The sequence below is a fragment of the Anas platyrhynchos genome, chromosome 2 (assembly GCF_047663525.1).
Source record: "Anas platyrhynchos isolate ZD024472 breed Pekin duck chromosome 2, IASCAAS_PekinDuck_T2T, whole genome shotgun sequence".
In the NCBI taxonomy this organism is placed as follows: Eukaryota; Metazoa; Chordata; class Aves; order Anseriformes; family Anatidae; genus Anas; species Anas platyrhynchos.
The window spans coordinates 114,124,042-114,137,924 of NC_092588.1; the positions used below are offsets into that span (position 1 = coordinate 114,124,042).

Genomic DNA, 13,883 nt, shown 5'->3' on the forward strand with positions numbered 1-13,883 from the left:
CTAAAGGGGATCAGTAAAACGGTAACAGTTGTTCAGTCAGCACATTTATCTTCTCCGTGCTTTATTCAGGAAGGTTCAGCTTGTGCTGCTCACAAAACACAAATGGGAAAATAATGTACATAAAAATAAGGATACAACAACTCCTCTTACCTAAAACCTGCTCCCACAGAGGGTGAGCAAAACTCAAGTCAAAGCCAACTCTGCTGTGTCTGGCCACCAAAGCATGCATTTCTCAGCATCAGAAATTAATGATTTTGAATGAGCTTTCCACTGGGTTTTGTATTTCTTTCAGGTGCCTGAGTGAGCCTTAGCTCCCAGTCACGCTCGATCCCCTTTGCAAATTAGTATCTCTTCCTTTTAACAGGCACATAGATTTTCTTACCTACAGGAAGATCTAGATTCCTAGCTTTGGTGCATATTATACTTTACATTTAATAAATATGAAAAGGATAAATATCTGGATCTTGGTATAGGCAGCTGATTAGGACAGAGAAAGAGAAGAAAAATGGTTATGGATCTGCTGCCAGTTCTGCCTGCTGCAGAAGTGCAGAAAATGAAATTGGCTACTGCTGGTGGAGAACAAGTCAGATGCACAGAAAGCTTGTTCCACTGCAGCAAGAAGAGCAGATCCAATTGTCCAGCACTCTCCTTCTGGGTCTCCATTCCCAGTTTGGGTTATCTCATGTTTTTTTGTTTTTTTTTTTTTCTCCATATTAGGAGTAGGTCTAAATACCAGCCCTTCTCCTTCTCACAAGAAATCTTATAACTGCATAGCTCTACTCATGCAAGCAAAGCCCTAACTCACATCACACAAAATAATAATTTTAATTTCACCCTTCAGACATTTTTTTTTAATCGTAAGGCTTATTTGTAATAGTGCATGTTTAAATATGCAGGATTTCAGAATTTAGGAATCTGATTTTTTTTTTTCACAAAGAAGTCACATCTATATTAGCAGGTGGCACACCTTGAACTATGTTGTTAGAATTGCTGCACAGAAGTGTTATGCAACTTGAAATACAGTTCCTACTCTCTGCTACCTAAAGCAAGAAGGATGCAATCCAGCATATAGAACAAATCTGTCAGCATGCTACCTTGCAAGTCCCTGATAATCCGCTGCAGCTGGTTTTCACCACCTGTTGCTGCCATCTTGAAAACCAAAGTAGCTCCCCTTCTGGGCTGTTAACCTTTTCATCCATCTAGATAACAACAGCAGAGTTCATATCCTCGATGACCACTGGGCTGATGAAGGTTATTCTTCTCTGTGACACTTGCAGCTCTGTAAAAGTCAAAAATAGAACACAACTCTTTATCATCTCAAATGAGCGTAACAGAGGTGCTTCGGCATTTTAAGTCCTGGTTAGTAATGAATCCTCACATGGCCAACTCTTTTCCAGAAAGCTCCTTTCTGTTTCCTTCTACATTTCGGTTTCCATTTCAGTTATTTCTGTTTCCACCTCTCAAAACTACTGAGCAAACCCCAGAGGGCAGTTTTCCCTCGTCGGCGTTACGACACAGTTAGTCTCACAGTCCAGCTCGGGCTGGCATTTCACACAGCTCATCTCATGACCTGATGGAGGTTCTGATGACACGGGACTTTCCCTACGAAAACCCTCTGCCCAACCTTCCCTAGAGCCTGCAGAGTAAAAAGATACAACATCACCATTTCAGGGAGACTTTCAAGGCACAGCCTAGTCACGGGTCAAGGTGTCCAGAAGTGATACGTGCTTGATCCGCTGGCGTTGGAGGATGTTTTTTACTCGTAAGAGCTAGCAAAAGATTTAGCGCTTGAGATTGGTTTTAGCATGAGAAACATCTTTCATTCCTCCTCAGAACGCCCTGTTCCCAGTACATGAAAGAGGATACCGCTCCGCTTTATTTTAAGCTGTGACAGCGTTCCTGGCTGGGTAAATGTACCTTGCACATCAGAACATCCACCTCCCCTGCTCAAAACAATGACAAGTAAGCTGTACCTAGCACTTGTGAAGAATTACTCATTCATTAACGAAAATAAATGAATTAAAGATCAACTAAAAGCCTTAAGTGCTTTATTAACACAACCATGCTTGGTGATCCAAACTTCCAAACACTCATGGGAACAGTAACTCAAAAAAGCCACATGGAAACTGCACAGGAAACTTTCCAAGCATCTTGTCCTCAAAGGTCGTACCCAATTCTGCTGCAATGGCACAGCCAAATTTTCAAGCAAGCCTAACACCTGAAGTACTGAGCCTGTAGACAATTTCCTGCTACCTTTCTGTGCTGGTGTTGTCATTCAAACTGAGCTACAATGAAATTAAATTCCAATTAAAAATTAAAGTCAAATTAAAAATTAAATTAAAATCTGACAAGCTTTTGAAATGCAAATGGGACTAGATCAAATAATCATATTTCCTCTCCCTTCCCTTTCTTACACCTCCAAATTAATTAAAATGGCATTGCTCAGGTAGGTGTCTAGATGGATCCAGCGAATCATCCCTCCACCCCGTGCATCGAGGTATCATTTGGAAACAACCCTGAGGCAACCCTGAGTTTTTTTCTTTTTGATACGAGGTAGAGGTGGTTCAGAGCAAACCTTAAAGCGAGACAGAAACATGGTAAATATAAAATAAAAATATGCTTCTTGGTGTGTTTCTCTTAATACCTGTGCTTTGCTACCTGCTGGTTTCATTGCCATATTTCCATGGCAGTCGTTATGTTAGGACACGCCGTCGTGGGGACGATGTGCTGCCTGGGAAGGAACTTGGACAGCCACATCCCCACCACAGCCGTGCTGCTTTAGGGAGAGAAGGCCAGCACAGCGTGGTCCTGCTGACCTCTTTTCAACGCACCAGACGCTTCTGGCCAGCCTTGGCAGAAGGTAGAAATCTTCCGAATACTGTGCTCTTCCACGTGCAATCAAAAGGGGTTGCCAAACACAATTTTCTCACTGTAAATCAACAATATCACGTACGCGATATTCCTATCTTGGTTCTACTCGGTGACTGCACAGCCCCCATTTCCTGGTAACCTGAGTTTGGATACTGACGAGAAGAAGCAGTAACAGAGCAGTGAGTCAACGTTTCCTCTTCTAAGAACGCACAGCAGTACCAGCCCTATCTGTTCAGCCTGGCAACCGCTACCCAAAGGTACGAAGAGCAGACTGGCAAGCCAAAACACACACGGCCAACCCAAACGCCCCCAAACACACACGGCCAACCCAAACGCCCCCAAACACAACGGGAAAAATAAGCCAAGGGTCCCGCTCGTCCCTCCTGAAGGGCAGAACGAGCCCTGGTGCCAGGCTCCTGAGGCATGAGGCATGCCAGGAGAGCTGCAGGTGGCAGAGGTGGGATGCTGATGTTGGGCCCACATTTACCAGTGGTGATGGGGATCTTTCAGCCTGGTTACGGCACTTTTCTACCTGCCTTCTGCACTGCCAGTCCGTGGTCCTTCCAGGGACGTGCCTAGAAAACACAACACATCCCACGCCACAGGAGGGTGCAGAGCTCTCCCCTCTTCCTGGCAAAGACCGCTGACAACGCACCTGAACTGGTTTCCTGAGCTCGCAGAGTAGGAAGAGCTTCTGCAAACACCTGATCCTGTCCTTCCTGACCACAGACACTTTGCTCAGGATTGTTTAGGGCACGACCCTGCCCCTCAAAACATTTCCTCTCCTATTGTGTATGCCTGTAATTACCTGCCTTGTCTGAGCAGCACCACACATGTGTGAGGCACAAGCGACCTGCTTTGGGTCAAAAGCTTTTTAGGTGATGCATCACAAACTCTTGTGTAACAGCATTTGACTACAAGCGAAAAGCAAGACATGACACAGCAGCAGTCCCACAGGCTGTGCCTGCTGGTGGCTGAAGATAGCTCTTCCCTCTCCTGCTGGTTTAAATACCCACGTGTGGGTGAGAATCTTCTTTGTGGGGGAGGCTATCCTGGAGATTAAGGAAGGAAGCAGAAAGGAAACAGCCCACTCACAAGAAAGGACTTAGCTGACAGTGAGTGGGACGCAGAAGAAACAGCAAGCTAAACTTACTGGCTGTAATTATTCTGTGTCGTGGGGCGGCTACAGTGACCTACTTTCACTCTGATTTCATAAAGTCTCTCTCTGTGTTACTGTGGGCACGTCCGCACCTCCAGCAGCTACAATTTTTCAAATCGACTGGCCGATTTCAGCAAACCTTGGCAGAAGTCTTCAAAATATTGTGCTCTTCCACGTGCAATCGAAACGGGAACGCGTGCTGAACTTCATGAGCAGTTTCTCTTCCCTGACCAAAAGGCTGCAGACAGACCTTGGCTGCAGCCTGACAGCAGCCTGGCTGCACCCCTCAGCCAGGGGCCTTCTCAGCACACACCAAGAGCAGAGCTCACACTGCAGACCTGGGGTGATCCTGCTGGAAAATAAATCAGATCTGCAGGACAAATTCAGTGGAAACCAAGTCCTTAAACTGCTTGCAGAAATGTTTTATCTTAACACAACTTTTCTGCTGTAGCCACCCCAAACACGGGCACGTCGCCACGTCTCCCTTACAGAGAGGGATCTCCCGTACAGTGATCACAAGACCTTTAGTCATCTGCAATTCTATACCTGCTCTGCATTAACGCTCTGCATGAAACAAAACAGGCAAGCGAGGATGCTGAGCCAAATCCCATGTCCATGAGTCACGTTAATTTTACCTCTATTACTCCCTTGCGTAGTGTGAAGGTGATTTGTCCCATAAACGCGGACGCTGACCGATGGTTGTGAGGGACAATTCTAGAATGTAACATAGAAAACCAACCCACCTGGGCACACAGTGGCTACAAGACACATGGAGAGAGGAACACACAGCAAATCTCACAGCAAAGACGAAAGAAGAACTGGGAAAAGAGAGTCTACCTCCCAGGACCGCAATACCACCGATTTAGTTTACAAAAATCATCCCAATAATTGTCTGAAAAAAGCACTTTGTACTTAGATATTGCGAGAAACAGAGTCCCAGTGGATTTTTCTGTAGCTGTGCCGCTAGCTTTTCCTCATCTGGCAGCATTCAGGCACCTGCACATCCATTACGTTAAGCTGAAAAACCCTTTGCTGCAAAGAAGGGTCTGAAGTGAGTGGCAAATTTGAGAATGCATAAATGCAGCTCTGCTGGGCAGCTCAACCCTCCGTGCTTCCACACTGCAATAAAGGCATGTGAGGGACCGATGAACGGCACGCTGGGCTGCACGGGATCAGACAACTGACAACAAAAGACAGGCGAAGCGTGAAGGTCAGCCAGGGTTTCCATCCTGAGGTTGGAAGCTCAGCTCCCCTCTGAGAAGTGAAATTTTCTTGCCGAGTGAATCTTCCCCCTTCGCTTTCTACACCAACAAACCTTCACATTTCAATTACAAAAACACATTTTGAATTTTGTTTTGTTTTGTTTTGTTTTTAACTTCTTTTAATACTTCAAACAGGTAGCAGAAGAATACGCTGCAAACATACATAGGCTTCCCACCCCCTGACACCACTACTCACGAAAACCTTGTTTTGAAGTGTCTGGGCATATAAACATTTAGTAATAAAATGCATCTTGCAGAAAACACATGTCTAGAAAAAAAATTAAAACCAAAGAGTGTCACAGCACTGGGGAACACAGTTAACGAGGTGAAGTGCACAAAAACGTTCACGTCTTTTAGAAAAGCAGCATGTTTAGAGATAGGGGTTCCTTACAGTAAAGCCCTTTTGTGCATCGGTCCTTGAGCTCTACAGATATTTTTATGGTGTTTTTCAGCCCAAGAATACGAATTAATGACATTCCTAAAATACTGCTTGCAACCCTAACCTGACTGTCACAAATGAGTTGGTGAAGTTTTGCAGCCTCTGTGCAAACTTCACTGTGTGCTATGGGCAGCTGGCCTGTGTCCTCCCCCTATTTCATTCTTTGTATTTGACAACTGTTCTTAGAAAAAGGCCCAAACCAAGCAGCAGATAAGGGTATACAAGTGGCCTGATAAGAACTCCATCAGACAGAGCTGATTTTAACCCTCTGTGGGGAAAGCTAGCAACCCTAACAACTTTTTTCATGCTGCACCTACTGAATCAGGCCTCCACTTCAAGGCCCGACTTAAACCTGGTGAAAAGATCACATCAAACACTGGCCAAACAGGACGGATGGATTTAATTTTTTAAAAATATTTCTTAATTTGGAGAATACAGTGTTGTCTCTGCTACTCCTCACGTTGATAACGAGCAACGTGAACGCAAATCACCTCTTTCGGCAGCCAGCAAACAAGGATGCGCTTGTATTTATCCCACAAAGACAAGCCTGTGTCTGCCTCGTCCCATGACACAGAAGCCGTCTGTTTGAGGAAGCAGTCAGTTCACAAAGAGAAGAGTGCTCCCCTGATAACAGGAATTGCACCAGTATCGCTCTTACCTCCTCTGCCCGTATTGCCTAGGGCATGCCACACCTCACCCCACGTCAGGAGAGCTACGCCGTGCTTACTGGAATCTACGAGCTAACCTATTTTAATAATAAATACCAAATATCAAACTATAATTTTGAGAATAATACCAGATTAATCTCCCAGAGACTTGCTTCTCCTCTGCTGCTCCAACGCAGTTTCACTCCCCATGGGGAACCGCACCCTGCCCAGCACAAGTGGAGAGTCAAAAAGACAGGTGTCAGTCAAAAATTAAAATATTTTTTCCCCTTTGCACCCTCTTTCTTCCAAGCCACCTTCCCCATGAGCCCATGTACCTTCCCTGCTACAGAACCTGCCCTTCCTCCCCGTAACACACCCAACTATTTACATCTCTCTTACATATTCTTCACATGCTTGGATGCTACTCTGTGGAGCATCATAAAGATACCTGTAAAAATAGAAAGAGTAGAGGCCTCCCAGCTGCAAAGTACTGATAGTGATTTATGATGCTCAACTTGCTTGCTGTAGGAGCTTAGGATCTTCCAAAAATCTCTTGTTTTTCAGGTCTCCCAAGCTGGTCTCTGAGAAATGGGTGCAGTTTCAATTTCCACAGCAAGCTTGACCTGACTAACGCATCATCTCAGGCACCTCTCAGGCTTGGGGATAGCTAAAAGCAACAACCTTCACACCACAGCTCTGAAATGCCTCCATTCAAACAGGGGCTTTCCTCTCAGCAGGATTTTTTACCTCTGTGTCTATTGTTCCTCCAAGCAGAGATTTCAGAAGTGCTTCCAAAGGCTGCCTCCAACTAATCGCTGTGGGAAGCCTGGCGGGTGGGTGCTGCAAGTTGCCCGTGTGTAGCGCTCCATCTGCCCTCCATCCAGCCAACAGCAGCGGGGGCTCCCCAGGGCAACTCCTGACCTATTTGTAGGTCCCAGTGTGAACAAGCAACAAGCAGCACTGAAAATTACAGGTTCTGGCCGCACAATTGCAGATTAAATAAGAGGCAAGCCCATTAAGCAAACCCAGCTGAGACAACCCAGGCTGACTGAGTGAATCATGCCACCCCGGGGCCCATAGCAGAAAATCCTGTTTCCTTCCCTCTGCAGCAGGAAGCATTTCCTTTTCGCCCTGTAATGGTGTCCATCTGGGGAGAAGGGAGAATTTCAGAGTTACAAACCCCAAAGATTTAGGAAGCCTTTAGAAGAGGAGCCCGTACACCAGTGCTGCCTATCTGCCTGCTGGGGACAGAGGCTCACAGATGACACAGGCTGGGCTCGAGCCCAGTAATTTGGGGATTGCCTGATCCAACACACTCACTTTGAAAACCCAAGCTGGCTTGCAGCAGCAGCAGGACCGTCCCCCCTCCCAGCAGTAAATTAAATGTCATGATAGACACGCTTGCGGATTAACTGTTTACAAATATCCTGCTTAGACCACGATACCACCAGCAACCACAGAACACTGTGGTGGACAAAAATATTAAAGCAGAGGGAAGGATGTATGAGTTAAGGCCCTGTGCAGGTTTCACAAGGTTTCCTTGCACTATGAGACAGAGACCGTGTATATAAAGGCTTCTTACAAAATGTGATGCCTTCTTCTGAACACATTTGGATAGCATACTACAAATTATTATTAATATGGCACTTTTGGACACAACCAACCACCACTCCCTGAACAAATTGGAATTACTACAGGCAAATATGAAAAGGATTCAGACTAGATTCACACTGAAAAAAAAAAAAAAGCCTTTGAACTAGTAAAACCAAATATAAACTTAGTACGTAAATAAATAAGAATAATAATGTGTCATAATAAAACCACCCAGGGCTCTTACAATTCCCTCTAGTTCAGTAATCCAAACAGCACCTAACGAACACCAGCAGGGCTCAGTGTTTGTTTCACAAATGGGCAACTGTAACTTTTAAATGTGATCTACTAAGAAAAACAAACAACCCAAGCTAAAAATAATTTTCAGCACTGCTTTTCCTTAAGTTCAGTCTGATAATTTCTGCAATTTCACAAGCAAACGCTTTTAAACATATATTTTAATAGTGTTCTTCCCCACTGACGGAGCCTTAGCAGACCTGGCCTTCAGGACATGAGGACAAATTGCCCTTCCTCTTCTGTAACCGTCCAGCAGCGGGGAGAGGAACTGCAGATATAATACACCCTTTCACTATTGTCAGCTGGTGCACAAAAGAGGTTCCTGTACACAAGAAAATAGGCTGCGTAACTAATTGACTGGCTCTTCAGAAGTACCCAAACCACCCACGTTCACACAAAAGGCTGGCAAATGTACATAAACTACAGCAAGAAGAAAAGTAAAACCAGCTTGCACTTGTTTTTCACCGTAGGTGGCTTCGGTACAACTTTCTAACAGCAGTGCAGCCTTCTGCACACAAATGTTTGGAAACATGACGAGGAACATCTGGAACATTGAAATTTAAGCACTCCCAGGAGGATCCCTGGAGGACTTTAAGAAACTGCCTCGTACACAATGTGTGGAAAACCAAAACCACACCACCGCAGGGCAGTTTTGTCTCCTCTGCTGCACCTCCAGCACTGAAAACAGACACACCAGCAGCGCGCACGTCGCCATGTTGCTGACAAGCCCACGCCGTGCCCTGCGCGTTTAATCACAGTAAACACCCGCTCTCGCTCTTCAGAAGCAGAAAGATAAAAGGCCTGGGATTCCTCCTCCTCCTGTTTACACTCGAGAAGCAGCTCGGTGCACAGGGAGAGGCCGAACCCTGAGCATGACCCCACTCCACACGCCAAACCAGCCTTTGCGCTGGCAAAACTCAGCAGGCAGCTCGGCACGGGGACACCCCACGGGACAAGCAACCAGGACCCCAAATTCCTCCACAAGCAGCTGAAGGGGTCTGCCAGCCTCTAGGCTGGGGCACAGACCCCATACAGAGCAACCGAGGACCGCGGGACGTCTACCTGAGGAGCCCACCATTTGACGCGAGCCTTCCCCAAAGCCCACCGCTCGCTGCATGTGGCAGGGCGCGATGTGTGCCGGAGGGGTGCTCTGGAGACAAGAGCCAGCAAAACTAAACACCCTCCCTGTCATCTGCCAGAGATTTGCCGACACAAGGGCAATAGGGATTAGGGCGGGGGGGGGGGAGAAATATGTGTCTCTGTCAGCACTTTGGTAGCGCAGCCGGCGTTTGGCTCTCGGGGAGCAGCAATGAAGGACAAGGGGGGATCGGGTGGGTTTGCTCGGGGTGCGGGGAAAAGCTCCGTGTTTATGGTGGCAGACAGCCACCACACCTCGAAGGGGGACAGCGAGGACAAGGACAGCACCCCCAGCACCCGTGCCTGCATGCTCAGCCCCCCCATGCCCGTGTGCGGGCACAGCCGCCCCCCGAGCCCACCCCACCGCCCCCAGCCCCGGCAGCCACCGAGGCGCCGCATCGCGGCTCCTCCCGCGGGGCCGGGCCTCCTGCGGCAACAAGTGGGCGCCGCCGGAGTTTCCTTCCCCGTCCCCGTCCCCGTCCCCGTCCCTGTCCCCGCAGCCGCCGCTGCCTCTTCCCCGCCGCCGGTACCTGCGCGGCGGCCGCCATGTCGCGGCCGGGCCGCCCCGGGGACAGGCTCCGGCCCCGCTCGCCGCCGCCTACAAGTCCCGTGAGGCTGCGGCGGCACCGGGACGGGGCCTGGCCGGAGAGGAGGAGGAGGAGGAGGAGGAGGAGGGGAAGGAGGAGGAGGAGGAGGCTCGGGAGAGGCCAACAGTGTGAAAATGGAGGGGTTTAGAGCGTGTCCCGGGGGGGTTATCGGCGCTGTCCGCAGCGGCTGCAGGCTGCGGGTGGTGTCTGGTACTGCCAAGAAAGTCGCCTGTCGAGAAGTGTAATTTGTACAAAGTATTCACTGTCGCTTTTACTACAGCTCAGTATTTTTGTTTGTTTGTGTATGCAGTTTGTCTGAGTCAGTACCAGTTCATCGTGGGCTTTGCACGGACGGCTGAAGTGGATCTGAAAGTCGTGCTCAATAAAGCCAGCAAGCAGCAGATTTCCCCTTTCTGGCCCTGCTGAGGACACAAAAACACTTCCCACAGCTATAAGGTGTAGGAGGCCTCGTAGCGTAAGAGACTGGGAGAACATGGCTGTGAAACTGGAACCTAAGATCAGTTCCTAACGTGGTGCTTCCACACCTCATCGCCCAGCATAAGCTTCATCCACAACCAGTCCATTGCTACTCTTTGTTTTTTGTTGTTGTTCAAACTTGCACCCTTCACTAACCCGTGATTCTCTGAAAAGTTTCTTTCACAGTGTCTGAAGCTGGCTACAGGGCTACAGTGTTTTTGTATTTGAAAGGTACTGGAAAATAAGTTATTTTCCTTTTTTTTTTTTTATTATTATTATTATTTTTTTTTTTTCATTATCGTCTTGATAAATAAACGACGTTAAATAAAACTTGTGATCAAACAGTTTGTCATCAATTCTTGCCACAGCACTTGTGATTATATTAATGTCATAAACTGTAGCTTTGGCAGCCGTACAATCAAAGCATCCTATTTTCAAGACTGTAAGGAAATACATGGTGGATGTAGTCACTGACATGCCTCCATCCTTCTCATTTTTTTTCATCCTCAACCTAAGGATGACTAAGTGACCTTGAAGTTTTGGTGAATAGCCTTCACCTAAAGTATGAATTTGAAAAGCTTGAAAACATTTTAACGTCCTCAGAAATGCAGGTTATGGGGCTAAGCATGTTTTGGGGACATGACTCATGAAATGCAATGGAATGTTTTACATTGCTCTGAAGCAACATTCAGGCTGACTTCTCAGCATGCTTTGCCGTGTCATGCCGTACACAACCAGGAACATCTGTTGAAAACTAATATTTGTTTTCCATTGATCAGCAGGCAACTGGGTCTTCCAAAAGTAACCTCAGAATTATTTGTTGCAAATAACAATTAATCAGATCCCAGATAATTTCAGTGCAGTGGAAGTTTTACATATTTTCAAAAAATCTGTGTGTAGTATAATTTCTCACATATAAAGAAGTAGAATGGATCGCTCCTGCTTTTTAATTATGTAGTGGCAAGCTACTTTGAGAAGTATTTAATTATTAACATTACTTACTGAATTACGATCTGTTTATACAGACATCAGTGTCTATGGAGAAAAGCACCCTGTTTCCAACAAAGTCCATGGCTGACCAACACTTCCTTAGGATTTTCTGCATATTCTAATTTCTTAGCAACAAACGGGTTTCAAGTTTTTTGATTATTGGAAGCCTCCCCAGAAAAATAAATGTATTTTCTGCTCAATTTATGTAGTTTATTTTTATTTTGAGAAAATCTATAGATTAACTTCTTCATAAACTATGATGAGCTGGATGGGAATTATTGTCAATTTTACTGTCCCAGGAAAGGTCATGTCAGTCACAGCAGCAAATGGAAAACCTTTGCTGGGAAATATTTTTTGACTAGTTGTTGGAATGCTATGAAAGTAATTGTAAATATACTCCATAAAGGTACATAACTCAGTAATTAAGGATCATGAAGCAATCATGCTGTATCCTTTAGGTTCTGTTCCATATGGCTGAAACATAGGCCAAAATAACTATGTAAAGGCTAAAATCAACTGCTGACATTGAAAGTGGAGCTTAGATCTAATGCTAGCTGCAATTCTTTTACACAGAGTGATTCTGCAAACACAATTTGAGCATGATTTTTAATTTTTGTTTTTGGTGTCACTGGAAGCCATTTCTGTACATGATTTGCAAATAAATGTAGCTGCCTTTGGTTTTAATGGTGCATAAATTTGCATAAAGGTGCTCTTTTTATGTGGGAAGAGTTTCCTCTATTGAGGCAAGCCAATTCACACTGTCTAGCTCATCATAAAGTCAAATTACACACTGTCATCAATCATGTCATGCTGACAGCAGTTTGGTGCCTTGTTGGCTAGAGGAGATCTTTATTAAACCCTGTTAACTAACTGGGCTCCATCAGACAACCAGAAAAAATGTTTCCTGTGGCTATTATATTCTGCGAATACTTCATAGTGGTCTCTGAGTATGTTTGCAGAAAGCATCTGTCCATCTTTCTGAGATTACTGTTGTATGTGCTACATGTTCATATTATTTTTAAAGTATTAATTGATATGTAATAACTGGGGAGGGTTTTGCTTCCACTAGGCACTTGAGGTATTTCATGAGGGTAACAAGTTCCCAGCTTCCCTGGTCACCCTCAGCGGATTAACATACCATTTGTAGCTAGGCTGAACAACACACTGCTGTTCATCATCAGAGACTTTCTGTGGCTGCAGGGAGAAAGCTTTGGAAGCTCTTTTTTGCATTTGTTTGCATTTTGCTTTGCGTTCCATTTTGAATAGGTGGACAAAGAGAAAATGATTATAAATAGGTGTCAAGATAGGAAACGGCAAAATAAAAACAGCAGAGCTCTGGAAAACTTCTGCAAGCATATTTGGCATTTTGGACAAGGTGGCTGAGGGACTTGGAAGAATACTCTGCTTATATCAGTTGAGTTTCTGAGCCTGCCACCTGGCACATTGGAATTAGGAGCTATCGCTGCTCAGAACTGGCTGCACTTCACCCCCGGGTAAATAAAGTGAGGTACCAAGATTTTGAATTGATTTAGTGCTGGCTCAGCTGAATCAGCAATGGTACAGAAGAGCCAGGACACAGACTTTGGACTGTGCACTTTAAATGAACTAGAGTCTTCTGCCCACGTTTAGATGTGTGGCCCATGGATAAAGAGCATACTAAGGCTTTGGACATTAAGAGCTGGTTAAGATGTCTGGAAGGATGCAGCCATCAAGAAGCAGAACTTAATCTCAGAAAGCAGCATTATTTGGAGGACAAAAACAAAAGTATTTTGGATTTTATATCTCAAAAATTCCTCAACATGGAGTGAGTACTCCACTCCCAGAACTCTTCTCTGTCATTTTCAGTTCTTTGCTTCATTCCAGCAGGGTCTCGAGTCTTAAACTGCTCTTCTGATTTCAAACCAAATATACAGATATTGTCTGGACATTTATAGAGCCAAAAGCTCCTGTCTAAAAAAGCCCATGATCTGTCAGAAGGGGCTGGCTTCCTTTCAGATCTCTGCCTTTCATAGCTACCTATCAAACCTTTGCAGTAAAGCATACTGGTCCTATATGCAGCAGGAATTTCTTGTTTACATGCCCATGAATGAATAAGACCTTTAAAGAAATGAAATGAAAAAGACCTTTAAATGAAATGAAATGAAATGAAAAAGAACTTTAAGTAGCACTTTTTTTTTTTTTTTTTTTTTTTTTTTTTTTTTTTTTTTTTACAGGCATAATCTCAGCTAGGAAATCAGTCACTTCCATGACATATTAATTGCACAGGTCAGTGGAGGCTTTGGACAATAAAACCGAACTTTTCAGTTTTGAGTTTTGTATTCAGTTACCTAGAAAATGCTGTTGTTCAGGCTGAATCCTACTCTAAAACGAATTTTCAGTAACTTTTGCTTGGTTTAACGTTTCTCCAGCAGCAAATTATAAGACCAT

General features: G+C 45.2%; 1 protein-coding gene across 13 annotated transcripts in view; it reads right to left on the minus strand.

Annotated features, from left to right (window-relative positions):
• The window catches only part of FYCO1 (FYVE and coiled-coil domain autophagy adaptor 1), a 48,681-nt gene extending 38,597 nt beyond the window's left edge, over window positions 1-10,084 (minus strand). For 7 of the 13 annotated variants that reach the window (XM_027450145.3, XM_072033395.1, XM_072033394.1 and 4 more), the window contains exons 1-2: window positions 9,933-10,084; window positions 1,095-1,279 (exon numbers count right to left, since the gene is read on the minus strand). In XM_027450145.3, coding sequence (XP_027305946.3) covers window positions 1,095-1,149 — 55 coding nt within the window. In that variant the 5' untranslated portion in view covers window positions 1,150-1,279; window positions 9,933-10,084. Of the gene's footprint in view, window positions 1-1,094; window positions 1,280-1,378; window positions 1,599-1,663; window positions 6,602-7,125; window positions 7,313-9,327; window positions 9,467-9,932 lie in introns of those variants that run through there. The other 6 variants (XM_072033387.1, XM_072033389.1, XM_072033388.1 and 3 more) reach the window with 6 other exon arrangements.
• Between the last annotated feature and the right edge of the window lie 3,799 nt (window positions 10,085-13,883).